The sequence below is a fragment of the Temnothorax americanus genome, unplaced genomic scaffold (genome assembly GCF_048541705.1).
Source record: "Temnothorax americanus isolate GAGA-0224 unplaced genomic scaffold, ASM4854170v1 Scaffold60, whole genome shotgun sequence".
NCBI lineage: Eukaryota > Metazoa > Arthropoda > Insecta > Hymenoptera > Formicidae > Temnothorax > Temnothorax americanus.
This window is the reverse complement of record NW_027509752.1, coordinates 182,633-199,120: the sequence shown is the minus strand read 5'-3', so window position 1 is coordinate 199,120 and position 16,488 is coordinate 182,633. Positions and strand designations below refer to the sequence as shown.

The window sequence follows — 16,488 nt, the reverse complement described above, 5'->3', positions numbered from 1 at the left end:
TGTATGTAATGTAAAATGTAAAGCAACTGCACGAATAATTTATCGCGGAATGTTTAATTTTTTTGTAAAATATGATGCGTACACGCGTGTACCTACGTTGAATGTGTGTATCCATGTAAATACAGCTAAAATATGTATTTGCTCTTCTTTTGTTCCTTTTTTTTTTAGTCATTATATTGTGACACAACTTTGAGAGACAAGATGTTACACACTACCACTTATTTTTAACGACCGCTTGTTAATTAGTTGTCAAGTTTCTTTGTAACTTGAATACCAGTTAAAATATGCATAGAGCAAAAAATTATTAACGAAGATGTTAAGTATAACATCGTTATGATTCAGGCGCTCGCGACCTCCGAAACCAGATATTTGTGGTGCAGTTAAGTTCCGCCAGGAATATCTCGTAATAGTATCACCCTTGGTGAACCGATTTGACAAGAGCCATGGAAAATTTAATGCAAATGCACTCTAACTATGGCGAACTTAGGAGGATGACGATGGATATCGGCGCGTTAGTGCCGCGGCTGCGGGTAATTACGCTCTCAGGTTGTAACGGGGTATTCAGGGCTATTACGTCCTTACGATAATAACGCCTGCATTCACCTGGCCCTTACAAGGCTCGATATATCGCGGGCGATCATAGATAACGACCAATAACAACTCCGACGCCGTTGTTACAACCTACATCCTTATTTAGGACGAAATGATCATCCTCGTCGACAGTGACATTGTATACGGTTTCATTAAATCGGGCATTCAAAAAGGGAGGCGCTCTCTAATTAATTTTAATGAGCAAGAATATTCATAAGAAGCCCAGCTAGTAAAGAGCCACTAATAACGAAAGCTATTATTATCGCGCCTTTAACGATCGCCTTCCCTTTTACATCATCTATCTTTATCTCAAATGATCAGAAATTCGTTTCGGATTATTCGTTTGTCGCAATCGATGATTTAAGCATACCTAATTTATTTATTTATGATAGGTTTTCATTAAAGAAGAAGACAAGGATGTGTGTGTGTGTGTGTGTGTGTGTGTGTGTGTGTGCTTTCTTGACCGCGGAATGATCTCATCTCTCATCGTAAAAACGACCTCCGCAAACACATTATGAAGATTCAATATGTGTGACGCGTCTTAGCACTCACTATATTGTGATTTAAACCGGGAATCTTTTTTTTGCGGCGTAATTAAATACAGATGCGTTCATTAATTAAATTAAAAGTCCACCTTTCATATTCAAATGTTAAACGAATGGAACATGGTTTTCAACATTATTTTACCTGCGTCGAAATTGCAAGAAAATTAAATATTTTTTTTGAATTATTGAATATGGTACTGAATAAATTAGCAAAAATAAAATTCTGTATACATCAGTTTTTTAATTTGATTAATCCCTCATTTATAATATTGCAATTAACAAAATTGTATAATGTTCAACATAGTGTTTTATAGAGTTTCCTCTTTTTTGACTTATAGAAAAATATTAAAAGAAAGTAATTACGTTCTGTATTAAATGCTTTTCTAAACCTTCTTGTGTCACAAGACGGAGAAAACATATTTTATATCACTGAAAATAATGGCTCACATCACCATGAAATGCAGCCATAAATTGATGATTATACAAAATTAATCTTTGTTATCAATTCTGTACTTCGCAACATTATATAATAATGGGTGTGACATAACTGCCTTACGATATACCTACTAATAAAATCTCGGATAGCGAAAAACGAGAGTTCGTTCATTAACAATAACTGCAGACATAAAAGTTATTATATAAAAATAATACAAACTATATGCATACAAACTTAATTGTATGAAATATAGTATTATCGATTAACTTGTGACACTGAAACAATTCTATAATTTTGAAAAACGCAAAAGAGAAAAAAAGAGACAGGCCGGCATAAATTCTAAGACAGAAAAATTGAAAGCGATAAGAGCACAGAAGCGCAAGTATATATAAGAATGTTAAACCTACCTTCTATGGATAGCTTGCTACCGGCACATGAGATGTGCAGGTGTATACGACCACGTCTTTCGGTGTGATCGCATCCGCATAGATTCGGCACGCTCTCCTCGCACCTCTTGTGCACGTTCATGTCGCATGCTACATCATCAGATTATCATCGATTATATCATTGTCGACCATCAATAATCTCTGTGTTTCTTTCAATGTTGCCGCGGGAAGATCGATTCGTTGTGTCATTAATTTTCCAGCCGACCAACGAAATTCGCAGCTGGCGCTCGAATTATGCGAGACTGCTCGTCCGCCACTTTTAAGTATTCTTAAATCGGCTACGTTACTTCTGATATTTCAAAGCTTAAAATCTTCGAGCGCAGCTGCGGTTACGCATACGTACGCGTGGGAGATTCATGGAGATTCAGAGAGATAAATGAGTTATTTACTTCGAAAGCGGTGTATCACGTTTTAAAGAGATGATTCAGATATATCGTTACAAATCTTTAAAATTGAATTCTTCAGTTATATAAGCCACGTCTAGATACATATAAGACAAAAAGGTACTATAATTTTTACTACAGAAAAATGATCTTTGTGTTCATTCGTCGCAATAAAAATACAACGATAAAAAAAACTCAGATATTTACATGTTTCTCTTGTTTAAAATATCGATTTATAACATTGCACGGTTATATAACGTTGCATTGTGACTACAGCGTTAGCGTTATAACATTATCTCAGTTAAAACCGCTTTCAAAATAATTCGCTATACTTATTAGAACATCGAGACGATTTATATTCCAAAATACGGGAAAGACGTTCGCTCTTTCTCATGTTAATGAGAATAGCATCTACACGCATTCAGTGGGAACCAATGTGAAACGGATGAATGGAATAGCAGAGTGAATCGAATTTAAAAGGCCCAGAGGAAAAGCACGGCGACGATACAAAAGTATAACTGCTTCCCGCTGATTTGGAGAAAGCTCGTGACGCAAACATTGAAATACAGCAAATCGGTAAACGAGCTTTTATGAAGATGCGACTCGCTCTCCGATCCCATTCATCTGATTTTATTGTAAATCGTAATTGTTCGATAATAAACGTAAAATCATTTTGGGACTGTACATTATGAAGGAAAAAAAGTTCTTTTATGTAAACTATGAGTATATGATCTCGTTTCTCGTTGGCGTTTACATTCCCACGCGTACATATGTAAAATACTCTACAAGATCTCTCGCTATTTGGCGCACGGAGATCTGTACTGAACGTAATGAAAGGTCCTATATAAGTATGGTAAATAGTTACATGTGTGGCTGTGTACAGATACATGTCAACGAAAAGCTAACTGCGGGTAACACGAATGATAATCACGGCAAGTGGTCAACACATATAGTATGCAATCAGAGTTTCGCATGTCTGCTAGGAAAGGATACACGATTACTTGAATTCACGCGCTGATAAGTTGACACTGTAAATCTACATAAAAACGTGGATATATATATATATATATATAAATATATATATATATATATATATATATATATATAATTTACATGCATGCACACGACAAACATGTTCATGTATATATGAGTATGTGTATGTGTGTATACATATGTACATGTGAATTTGTATACAGCGTGCATCAGTGCGTAGAACACAAAAATACGTACATACGGAGAAATTTTTATTTACATGTAAAAACTGCATGATATTTTTTTCTTCACCTTCTTTTAGATTATTTTCAAGTATCTATTATTTCGCGGAATAAGTTTCAAAAAGCTACAAGGGGAATATAGCAAAAATTTAAGACGCTAAAGAAAACAAGTGAAACACTGAGTAACGCAAATTCTGTAATAAGTAAGCCACTAATACGCAGCTAAATATAGGCAAACATCATTGTTCACTTAAACTTAAAGACTTTACTTTCTCGAAAACTCTTAACTTAAGATTTAATTACCAAGATAGTTAGCACTCATTAAAAAATTGCGAAATTCAATCAAGGAATGGCTTCTTTGGCAAATTTCTCTACAAAGAATTGATTTCAAGGCCGTCGAGGAAGCTGTCTTTTTAAAGAAACCGAAATTAAAGTCGGAGGAGATTCAAGAACAATTCGTAACCAAACATTAATTCAATTCATTGATAATTTCGCTGTATGCACGCATATATGTCGCATGTACAATCGCTGAAATCGCAATTCTTACTACATTAATTATGTAATTACTTCATTTTAACAGTTATAATAATAATTACTCGTCCAAGAGAGTGGTGCGTTAAATGACGTAATATATACAATCTATATACATATGTAATACACTGGTGCATGGAGATGCGTATGACGGCGCATCGGTGGGTGTACAATAACACCCGGCGAGATACACACGATGCGCGGGGTTAGAATGCGCCGTGTGAATAAGCGACGAGTGAATAGGCGAACAATGGAGAATGGTATATTAAAATACATTTCTGCTCGCGCTTTTTGTCGTCGGGGATATAGAGGCACAAGGCGGTCGCCCGTCCATACGACGCGCGACGGAGAGAACGAGAGGAGGAGACCGAGCGGCGATACGATATAGTGTGTAGTACAGGCGTGTGATAACACAATCAAAAATGCATCAAGGTAAAGGTATATACCTACATAAGACCATCATATACGGCCATCGCGTTAATATTCTATTACCGTTGAACAGGTATGAATTACATTTCAAGTATATTTCAAGTAACGTACTCGTTCGAGTCTTGCTGGGGGGGGGGGGGGGTGCAGTCGATTGGATTTTCTTACGGCTGAGTAATATCGTACGGAAGATGTTTCATGCGATTAAGAGTGTCCGTAAACGGGCGAGGACTCCTGATGAGATGCGGATGCGATTTCCCCTTATCTTTCCGTAAAAAAACGTAGAACACACGCAAATGGCACGTATCCTCGTCGCGTCACCGCGACGCCCGGTATATGCCGTTTCCGTGCCACTCTCGCCTTGGCGCGTAATATAAAATTCACGGCGAAATACGTGAGCGTCGCCCGGTACACGTTTTCTGTGTCAGTCGGCGTGTAATCGTGCATCTTGTCGTCCGGAAGCTTTTCCACAGAGCTCTCGCAAGACGAGGGGCGACGGTGAGATAGCGAGAGTACAAGTGGGTACGAGCGAACGTGCAGAGGTGGTGGGTCTTCTCGACGGCGAGGGCGGGAGGGGGGGAGGAGATGCTTCTTCCGAGTGGATCGAGAGGGATGATTACGCGGTCTAAAGCTCGTATAAAACCCGTAGCGCGAATGTCGAAGCGCAAAAAGTGAACCGCACTCGAGTGAAGGACCCTGGTTTTTAAAGTGAGATCTTCTGCAGACGTTTAAAGATACGGTGAAATAATATGATCGCGTGCGCGTTCCGTATTTTTCAGGATGATCTCGAATTTAAATAAACCGTGTCTCCTTGCTCATCCGAGTGACGCGCTAAAAGCGATACGATTCCAGAAAGCTCGAATTTCAATGCCATAAAAACTCGTAAAAATAATCTCTATATGTTTATTTGTAATTAGAGTATCAGTATAAAGATTGAATTTATCGAAGTCATATCTTACGTTTCAAATTCTAACAGAAAAAAGTCGTGAACTCGTCTCGAAAAATATTAAATGTTCATTCTTTTTCGCTATATACAATATATATTCCAGATATATTAATACTTATATGTAATTAAAATTAAAATTATTTTATTTTATACCTTTAGCAAAAATTGCAAACTATTTTAGATTAAAGTCACGGAGCTTTGAAAGGTTTCAAGAAGAGGTTAAAGCTAAAGAAGAACAAGCAATCTAATTAATTTCTTAAATTTCTAATGTTTCTATATTTGCACGGAATAATGTAAAAAATAGATAATTGAGTAAAAAGATAATTATCATAATGCATCGCTTTTGCTGAATTTGAAAGACACAATTTCTTTTTCATGAAAGATATATAATTTTAATAAAAAAGTATATACATGTATTGGGATTGGCGGTCGTGACGTCACAAGGCAAAATGGCCGGAGAGAGTAGGTCACTTGTCACTCTACAATATGACGTATGTGCTTATTCCCTGAACCAAATTTTTACCAAAAGTATATGAAATAGGGGTAAAATTTTCCGGGGAGTGCCACTATGTGTATAGTTTTTTGTTACCAATTTTCTGGAAACCGGTTTTTCCAATTCTTTTAATTGAAAAATTGGAAAAATTAAAAAAATCGGTTTCCAGAAAATCGGTAACAAAAAACTATACACATAGTGGCACTCCCCAGAAAATTCTACCCCTATTTCATATACTTTTGATAAAAATTCGATTCAGGGGTTTGGGCTGGGCGTTGATGAGTCAGTCAGTCAGTCAGGACATTTTCCTATATATATATAGATTTCAGTAATTAAAATGAGACTGCCCATAAGTGAAATATGCAATTTTACCAATTCGACGCCTTCATGCCGCAATTCGATTTATTTATGTGGCAGCCGGCGACCTACTATTCTATACTATTATATAAAATTTTTACGGGTGGTGTATGTTTGGCTGTTTTTAACTTAAAAACTATTGGACCGAATTTTTATCAAAAGTATATAAAATAAGGGTAGAATTTTCCAGAAAGTGTTATAGAGTGTGTAATTTTTTGTTACCGATTTTCTGGAAACCGATTTTTTTAATTCTTGTAATTCTTACGAGTAAAAAAATTAAAAAAATCGGTTTCCAGAAAATAGATAACGAAAAACTATACATTCTGTAGTACTCCCCGGAAACGTCTACCCCTCGTTTATATGGTTTTACGAAAACGTCGGTCCACGAGTTTTTAAGTCGATTTATTTATGTGGCAGCCGGCGACCTACTCTTTTTAGTTCTGTTTTCGCCACCAAATAGCGTATCGCAGTTTAGCCATTCCCAATAAGGCAATATATTTTCTATCACATTATAAATGTCTCTGGTCTTCTTAATCGACTCTTGAATGGTTTCGGTTAATAAAGTTAGCGATGAAAACGATTGACCATATATTCGTTGGGTTTCCGCACGCGTATATTCCATAATCAAATTTCTATAATCAAATTGATTGCTCCGATGAATCAAGCTCAACCGACTCTTCTAATTGTTAAATGTATTCAGGAAATTCTTACGGTTTTATCAGAGACTGTCGTCAATCACGGCGTGTTGTTTGCACGTATAAATATGCTTGCACCGCGACATGTGTATTCGCGCGATGTATATCCAAATAAAAGCTCGCTGCATCGCAATTTTAGAGCAATTTGTTTGGCGACCCCAAAAGTGACAAAAGCGACGAAAAAAACATCGCCGTTTTCTAGCTAAAAAGCTGGACTGGACGATACGTGCGTTATAGCCTCGAGGCGCTAGCTAAATAATGCACGTTCCATGAAATTTATTCGACTTTCGACAGTTGTAATGGCGCGGCGCGCAAAAGACCGGTTGCAACCGCGAAAACGAGAAACTCGAGGGGAAACTCGCGAAAATAGAGAGCGACGCGAGCGGCACTATCGCACTAATTCGTGATTACTCTGGGAGGAATCTCTGGTTTCTAAAGAAAAGTTATACTTTTGTATATATTAAAAATACCTACTTACGTAACTGTTCGGAATATTTTTATAAAACAAAGAATTTGTACAAAATTTAGAAAAACGAGTAAAATAGTTGTAACAGAATTATTCAATTTGATTAAAGTAAAAAAACATTTTTTAATTTGTCGAAAATACACGTTCAAAGAATTTATTATGTCTCTTGTAATTCTTTGCAAATTTTTAAAATTTACGTAACATCCGTTGCATAATTTCGCGTTAGATTCCCCCAGTCGGTTCGTAAATGCAAAACTATACGCCTCGCGGCATCGAGCTTGGACCCGTTTGAATAAAGTGCCTGTTGGAGCGAGATGTCGTTGAGCAAACTGCCCTCGGACACACGATCCCGAACTTGCTTGGTACAGACGCGAGGTGCTGGAGATACGAAATTTCGGGTCATCCGATCCGTGCATTTCCAACGCTTCTTTCTCCCAGGGGTTTCACGAACGACGAAGAAAATTCAAGGAGCATTTGTGTGTGTTACTTCTGAAGTCGATATCGCCCCATCTGGATTCAACCCAACATCTATTTCCGTCTGATATCCCGGCGAGAACATTCGATCAATTCGTTTGACGCATTTTCTCAAATCTCTATCGTACTTTTAATTAAAATAATAATAGATCATTTTTTTAACTATATTGATAAATGTTTGTGCCAATTAAAAAATTAAAAAAAAACATGTTATAGCGATAAATACTGAATTGTGTGATTTGAAAAATTGTTATTCCAAGAAATCACATTTTAGCGAAAAAACGAGCAAATAAAATGCCTCGTAAAATAACTTAATTTAATTTCGAACCATTTACTGGTGTGAATAAATAAATATAAATGATACAGCCTAAATGAGATAAAAAACAGTTTAATCCATTTTAAGGTATAACATAATAATTATTATTGTTTTATTTTATTTACACATTACAAATAAAAAAATTTCTATACATTCTCGCTGATAATAATGTCGCGCAATTTAATAAAGTTTTAAACCTCTGGAGTGAAAGTTAATGCTAACGACACTCTATTAGTGCTTTGGAGCTAGGAGCATCTCTATTCTTTTCGTATATTAAATTCGCGGTAAATTAGCCGCGATTACTTTAAAGCGGTTTAACGCACCACGAGATAAAAGCAACAAAGGGGACTTAGTTGTCGAGTATTTTTCTATATACCGCCCGCAAGCAGCGCGCGGCAGCGCGGCCTCGTAATTTGAAAAGCCTGTAACTGGGTCTCCGAATAAGTGCGCGAAACGCGCGCAACGAGATGAAGCGCGATATCGATATGTTAGCTATTAATAGCGGTACATACAACGAATTACCCGTTTCGCACCGTCGATGGATTTTCGATACTCTTTTTTATCGACATTTCTCGCTTTGCCCTCCTTAATAACAATAGGGGTATTCAAATAAGTTAGAGTTTAACGGTTTGACAGGTTATGTCGGGTTAAAGTCGGGTAAAAAATTAATTTTTAAACTTTTAACCCAAAGATTAATGTGATAGGTTAATGAGTTACTTATGTATTTTGCATAACCTTAAAGAGTAGCGCGCCCAAAGTTAATTAATTAACTTTTTATTCGACTTTAACCCGACATAACCTGTCAAACTGTTAAACTTTAACTTATTTGAATATCCCTAATATCTATCATCTGTTAAACCGTGACGCGATTGTTTCCTCCATCGCGTAACACTATCAATAATGCAAACATCCCGTCTTCATCACCTTTATACCCATAAATTATGAAATTAATTTATATATCTCATTGCATCTGTCACATATTTATTGTGTCGACGCGAAAATCGCGGGCGTCCTTTGTTTAATATTCCGGGGCTAAAATCGATATCCGAAATTTTGGCCTAATCCGTCAAATCGATCATCTTGCCGGGACAGATATGCGAGCGACCCCAGATGGTCAAATTCCTGTGAAACTATGACGGGAATTAATGGTAATGGTGGGGCGGAGAGTGGGATTGATGTGCGAGATATCTGACCGGTTTGATGGGTTTGTTGTTGTTGACGCGCGCGGCTTGATTTCTTATAGTTTTTTAACTACCTGAACACTTGAGTCCCTGATGGGCGATACCGTGAAGCATCGAGCCGCAGTGGTCGCAGAAGGTCGGCGTCAGGTACGTGAAAACCTCCCATTTGTGCTTTTGGCTCACCTGGGAACAAGAAATAGGGGCCCGGGGAAGCCCGGTCCTTCATTTGCGGTCTGTTCCTGCAGCGTGGCGGAGAAAGCGAGACGGACGGTGGCGGTGCGCCGATCGATACCCCCAAAAACGGGGAACGTCCAGCTCCGGGGAAAAAAACATTAAGCCCATTCTCCATTTCCCCTTTCCCCTCTTAAACCCTAAAACTAGTTTTTTGCGATCTTTTCCCCAAAAGCTGAGGTGAGGCAGAAGCAACAAGAGGGAATACGTGCACGTGGACCACGTGATGATGAACATTAAGGATAAGGTGGCGCACACGATTACGATGAACATCGTTGATGAGAGTGTGCCGTATACAGGTGCAACCGGACTCTTTTCACCAGAGTCTGATTCGTTGTGAGTATCGATACGCGTGTAGATATTACAACTGTAAATCTAGACATTCTGTATGCGCGAAGTTCCCGATCGGCACACAAAGCACGTTTTTCGTTCAGCCACGGAATAAATTTATTGCTTGCAATTCGACAAATCGAAGGCGAACTTTCGCTTTGTCGTAAATTCAAACGGAACCTGGCGCAATACAGATAGTGGCACAAAATAAATCATCCCTGTGTTGTGTGTTAAATTGTAGAGTCAGAAAACTGATCTCTTGATCTGTAATTCTGAAGAAATAATTATAACAGCACGAATGCCTGATGAACGAAGTAATTGTTACCGTGTACAACCTTGCAGAATGTTGTACCATCGCATTCTTCAAATGTTTTGAATGCTACATCCAAAATAATTTTATCTTTCAAACTGAATGCATGAAACTGCATGGATGCAAATAATTTCAACGAGCTTTTTCAACTACGCGAAAAAACGTGCAACTGCACGAAGAAAAATGCAATTTCACGATCGAATACGTGAGAAGATTTAAAACAGCGAAACAACGCACACATTGTCATACGAAATGTCCCTACAAGACCGTTACTTGGTGGAGTCCTGAAAGGTTGCGCGCAGCTCGAGACGTGCACGACGGTCAATTGGAAATTTGTCGTTACTATGAATATTTTCCCTCGCACAAAAGACTATAAAAATCAATTTCACGAGACACCGACGTGGGCAGACTATCACCAGTTATTATCGAGCCTGTATGGTCAATAGTGGCGTTATTCTTGGACCACGGTGCAGGAAAGGCTTTCACTCAAAGCTCTCAAAAGGACGTCAGTGGAAAAATGCAGTGTTAACTGTAAAACCAATACCTATCAACAATGAAATCACAATTCAAAATTTCAACTATCCGATTAAAAATTCCAAACAAATCCTCGTGCAACGTAGTATGAAATTGTAATACCAATAACCTTTAACGTTTTAAAATCGTCGAAAATAATTGTTTACGCGTCTTTCTTTGCAATTCTCGAAAAATATTTATCTAATGCGGAGAATAACCAACAAATGATTAAATTTGTATGGTTAAATAACATTTCGCTGTTTCTTTTCTATCGCGCACAAAAGATAAATGGAAATAATTATATTTTGATCTCAGGATACGTCAGGCAATAAATTTTCCCATAACTCCTTTCACGATGTGGAAGTAACGCAGATAAAAATCTATTATCCAAGATACAAAATCCCGCAAGCTATTAAATTCTTCGAAATAATATCCATAAAATGTAATTCAATAGCATCTGAACGGAGGCTTCTTTGGAGGAGAACAGTGTTCTCTTTTTCGCGATGCATAAAAAAACCTTTGCGTAACGTCAGGTCTCTCACTTCCGTTTTGCAACCTTTTCTTTCGGTCCGTGGACTCAACCGTTTAATTAATTTCCACGCCAGTCATTTGCCCTTCTCCTTCCCCTCCTTTTCACGTGCCGAGCGTCAGCTCGTCTTTCGAGAAAATCCTTTACCGGCATATTTTCCGTAAAAGACTAAACCTTTGTCACGGCCTTACAAATCCATCCGACGCGAATATTGCCTAAATACACCTGGGGTATCTTCATCAGAACTTCACTCTCTCTTTGCTTGACACCCTTAATCATAATCTGGTTGGGAAATTAAATCATCGGCGAGAGAAGCGCGTAGGAGCTTCACAGAATTTATATAGATCGTATTATTTTTGTCGTGCCACGTGCCACGTGATAAAACCGTGTGCTCTCAAATGAAATATCTCAATGAACAATGAAATCAGTGCGTGTGATGAAAATGCAACTGAACAAAGTAAAAGTACACAGCGCGTTCCTAGCGTTAAAAAAATTATAGACCTCAAAATTAAATTACAAGCGGGAGCAGCGTACACCATAACTGTTTTCTAACTTCAAGAAGTTTTGCGCTCCTTACTTGATCTCTTCCGTTTAAAGTTGCACGAATAGTGTCTTTTTTTTCAAATAGAAGGTAAATAGAATTCTGTGCAACGTACAACGCCAAAGATAATGAACTCTATTTTTATTACATCCTTTTACATTTGTTCATAAATATTTTCATGTTTACACAAACTTATTTTTTATATTTATTTATAGGTAATTTATTATGCGGGTTTGATAAAAACACGACAGACGTCACTCTACCCTTCCTTTAAGATGCATCATTTACGTAAAAACATAAAAATACTTACTTGTGTTAAATATCAATTTCTTATTACGGTAAAAATTATTTAAAATTGATGCAAAAACTTGATCCATAATGCTGATTGGAACAATGTTAAGATTCTCACAACAAAAATGATTATGATTATTATGAAGAATCCATTCACAGAGCATTTTCAGCAATTTATAAAATCCCGACCACGAAAATATGAAACGTGGGTACGCTTGAAAAATTTACAGGAAAACCATTGTCCTCATCTTTCTCTCGCCAACGATAATAAGAGCGACAATGCGAACGGAATGTAAGCTAAGAACGAAGGAATCTGGTAAGCCAGAAATGAAGAAATTAGGCACGCGATATGCCCATATACTATATCTTAGAACTGTGCCAATCCACCTTTTTCTGCATCTATTTCCTCTTTCGTCTCATTTTCATGCGGCAAATTGTTAAATCAACGATTGAGCGAGCAAATGCGCGAATCGTCACGTTCATGCTAAACGTACTTAATCGGATAATTACTGTCGCGAAAGACGCCCCTTTAAGCTCACGCTTCTTAAGGACCAGATTAATCGTGCTGCCTTTTATCGCTTGCATCGACGGCGTGCAAAATTGCGGCTCGCGTGCCGCTGATCGCCGCGAAAAGATTAGCGGAACGCGACGGCTTTGCTCAACACGACGAAGAAATGATAAACGTGCTAAAGGAGCATAAAAGCGAATCACGTGTGATAATCTATAAGGGAAAAGCTAGCGATATGAGATATCCTCTTCATTTATTCATTCGCGTACATCGAGAACGTTCAATCTTACATTACGTACGTCTTTTATCGTTTTAAATCATAGTACATATGTGCACTTAATTTCAAGATCATAAATTCAATTGACAGATTAGCAAATTGCGTGATAACAAACAGCTACCTTCCAACATGGAAGTGAAAACTTATTGAACAATATAATATGGCTCCTCCATTTTAAATTCGTCGATAAATCTTATCGCTTTTAAATCTCTTTCATAGAACGTATAGAAGGGTCGTTAAGCAAAATGATTCTCGATCAAAGAATTAATTGATTAATTATAAGTTAAAGTTATGAAAGATTCTACCATGTCAATTTGTCATCTTATATTTTTTAGTGCAAAGGAAAAATATCGCTTCAGTCTTGCGAAATTCTCTTGAGAGAATAACCGGACCTGAAAAATCGTTGTGGCAAACTTCTGTTGCGAACGAGCGATCGTGACGACGAACAACGACGAGGCCGAAATTAAACTGCTGATAAATCGTGGATAATATGGAGAAATCGATAATTCACTGGGTCGAATTAAGACACATCAAGGAAATTGCGAATTGTCAAAGAAACAAGGTGCTTCAAAGAGCATAAACGTATAAACAATTTGTGAAATACACGAGAAACAGTTTTAGGACAAATGTACAAAGAGAGTTAGATAGGAAAAAAAATAGATAAATGAAGAGTGAGACGTCAACAACTTGTGGAAATACATTGAAGAATCACATCGAGAAGATATACAGCGAAAATCACACCAAGAAAATACAGCGGAAAAGTGCACGACTTTTGTGCGGTTACGGTGCAACGGCGGAAACTCGTGACAGTGAAAAAGACACAGAATAATAAGAAGATCATCGATCTACATGCGCCTAAGAAAAATACGGGGAAGGAAAGCAAATAGAAGCACGCTTTATAGATACATTTAAAAAACCTTAAAATCTTTTCAATATTATTTCTGATAGCGTTTAGGTAATTATTTGCATAAAAATACTGTCTGTGTTCTTTGAAATAACTTTGCTAATTTTTTTCACAAACGTTATATCGGTTCAGTATATTTAAACAATCGTAAACTACTCGCAAAATTTAGCTTCTAGCCATCTTCCTTCTTAGGCACATGTAGAGTTTTATATCAACCATCATGCACACACGTACGCGGTCACGCGCGCAGACACAGACACGCACACATTTATACAGATCATGAACAAATCACACAACGATTGAACAAATATTATTTATAGATGCAAACTTGGTCGGCAAACCGACAGTCCCTTGTCGGATAATCTCTCTCTTCCACGTTATAGCTGTACAAGTGTTATTTACAACTTCGATGGGGGAGGGGAAATTTTATAGAAGGAAAAATACATATATGTATGTATAACTCGCGCTCGACATCGATGATCAAATGCGCCCTCAATGTGGATCGGCTCGCGGACTAATTGTCAAAACGATTTTCTTTTTTCCTTTTCTTTCACGTTGTCCAGAACGTCTAATGTACCGGCTTAATTAAAACTCAAAGGCGAGTTCATCCAATTATCGACGAAAAGCATCCTTTTGAAGCGCTAACTTTCCGAGCCGAGCGCAAATGTGGATATATACATATACGTCTCGAATAAGTGTAAGCCGAATATTGAACTAGGACGTATTAAGGACAAAGGGTCATTTTATACGCGCGCGACATTCGAGGGCAGCAACAAAAAGAGGATACGTAAAAGGTTTGGTAAAAGGTGCACTCCCTGCCAAAGGGCAAGAAGAGAACGAAAGTGAGAAACGCGAGACATTTTATTGTAGAAACTCGGTCACACTTCCCTTGGTGTACCCTTCGCTCTTCCCGTTTGCCGCCTTTTCCTGCCTTCTCGCTGGATTTCACTATATTTTGTAACTGCATTGGCGCGCGAGTTCTCTCTCCTTCTCTCTCCTTGCCCTTTCTTGCCGCAAGACAGTGTACCATTCACTGTAACATCCCTTTCACAGCGCATAATTGTTATGCAAGTTAATACGTAATAATTCACACATGGCACATCACACGCGCGCGCGCGCGCACACACACACATACGCAGCTGTGAATCATGTTCCTGCTGACAGAGAGAGACGCAGTTAATGCGCACAAAAGCCACCTAACAGAGTATGTACAATATCAGTGCAAAATCCACGTCGGAGGATGTATACCGTATACATAATTAAAAGCGCCGCTAATCGCATTAGCATCAGATACGTTGGAACGCGAGCGAACGGGGGGAGGTCAATCGTCCGCTGCGGCGTTCATCCGCGATCGTTGTTAACGCGATTAAACGGATTTCTAGCGTCCACCTGCCACGGCGCGCGAAGATACAGCGTAGAACTTCTGTACAATATTTACAACGAGTATTATTTACAGAGAAGAGAGAGAGAGAGAGAGAGAGAGAGAGAGAGAGAGAGAAATAGACCAAGAAACACTATACAGGAGTACAATACGAAGACAAAGCAACACCACGCTGGGCCAAGAAAACAGAAAGAAAAAGAAAAATGTGTTACTAGTGTACTGTACATCGTGTATATGTATATATATATGTTTATACGTATATGTATGTGTATATGTATGTACGTGTTAGGACCCATGCACAATGAGAGGAATAAGAAACAAGGAATTAGACATAGAGAAAATTCATAATCGCATCTTATTTCAAGACACGGTCTTTTGAAATAAGATGCGACTATAAATTCTCTCTGTTTAATTCCTTGTTCCTTGTTCCTCTCATTGTGCATGAGCTCTTATACTCGTTGGATGACTGTGTCTCTGGGAGAATTGTATCTCTGAGTGGAGTGCATGTTTGAATCTGTTGTGCGTATCGTTTGACTTTACGTTGGTTTCGTTTTCTTTTTCACTTGTCATATGATACCTTGGCACTTCATGCCCTGGTGGATGACACCATAGAGAAGACTACCGCAGTGGTCACAGAAGGTGGGGCTGTTGTAGGTGTGTTGCTTGAATTGATGCTTCGTCCGCGTGTCCTGCGTTATTACACCATTACACCGTGCACACACACGCAGACTCTCGGATTTGATGATGATGACGTGGAGGAAGGAAATTGTGATCGTAGAGACTTAGTGATAATGGCAGGAATAAATCGGCCATAGATCGTTGGATTTCCCAATTAATTTAAGCGCAATGCGATGGTTTGAAGTCAAATAACTATCATCTAATTTAGTAAAATTAAAAATAATACCCGATAAAAAATTTCTGTTTGGCGTATTGGCTTATTGAATCCTAGGATGGCTACTTCGAGCAAGATTGAACACGTACTGGTCTAACTGCCGAAAAGATTAATTTTTACTTATCCCTCGAATCTATTTGAAAAACTCAGTATATTTTAAAAAATTTTCTTCACTTATTTATCAATTATTTGGTTGAATATCTATAATAGTTTTCACCAAAACTAGTTAACACTTTGATTGCAAATCTGATTTCGGCATTGATCTCTGGGAGACCTAAAGT

General features: G+C 38.0%; 1 protein-coding gene across 4 annotated transcripts in view; it reads right to left on the bottom strand.

Annotated features, from left to right (window-relative positions):
* Positions 1-16,488, bottom strand: part of Pkc53e (Protein C kinase 53E) — a 76,239-nt gene that overhangs the window by 10,703 nt on the left and 49,048 nt on the right. The window contains exons 1-3 of one of the 4 annotated variants that reach the window (XM_077420807.1): positions 15,893-16,004; positions 9,575-9,683; positions 1,980-2,108 (exon numbers count right to left, since the gene is read on the bottom strand). In XM_077420807.1, the coding sequence (XP_077276933.1) occupies positions 1,980-2,108; positions 9,575-9,614 (169 nt within the window). In that variant the 5' untranslated portion in view covers positions 9,615-9,683; positions 15,893-16,004. Of the gene's footprint in view, positions 1-1,979; positions 2,109-9,574; positions 9,684-15,892; positions 16,005-16,488 lie in introns of those variants that run through there. The other 3 variants (XM_077420804.1, XM_077420805.1, XM_077420806.1) reach the window with 3 other exon arrangements.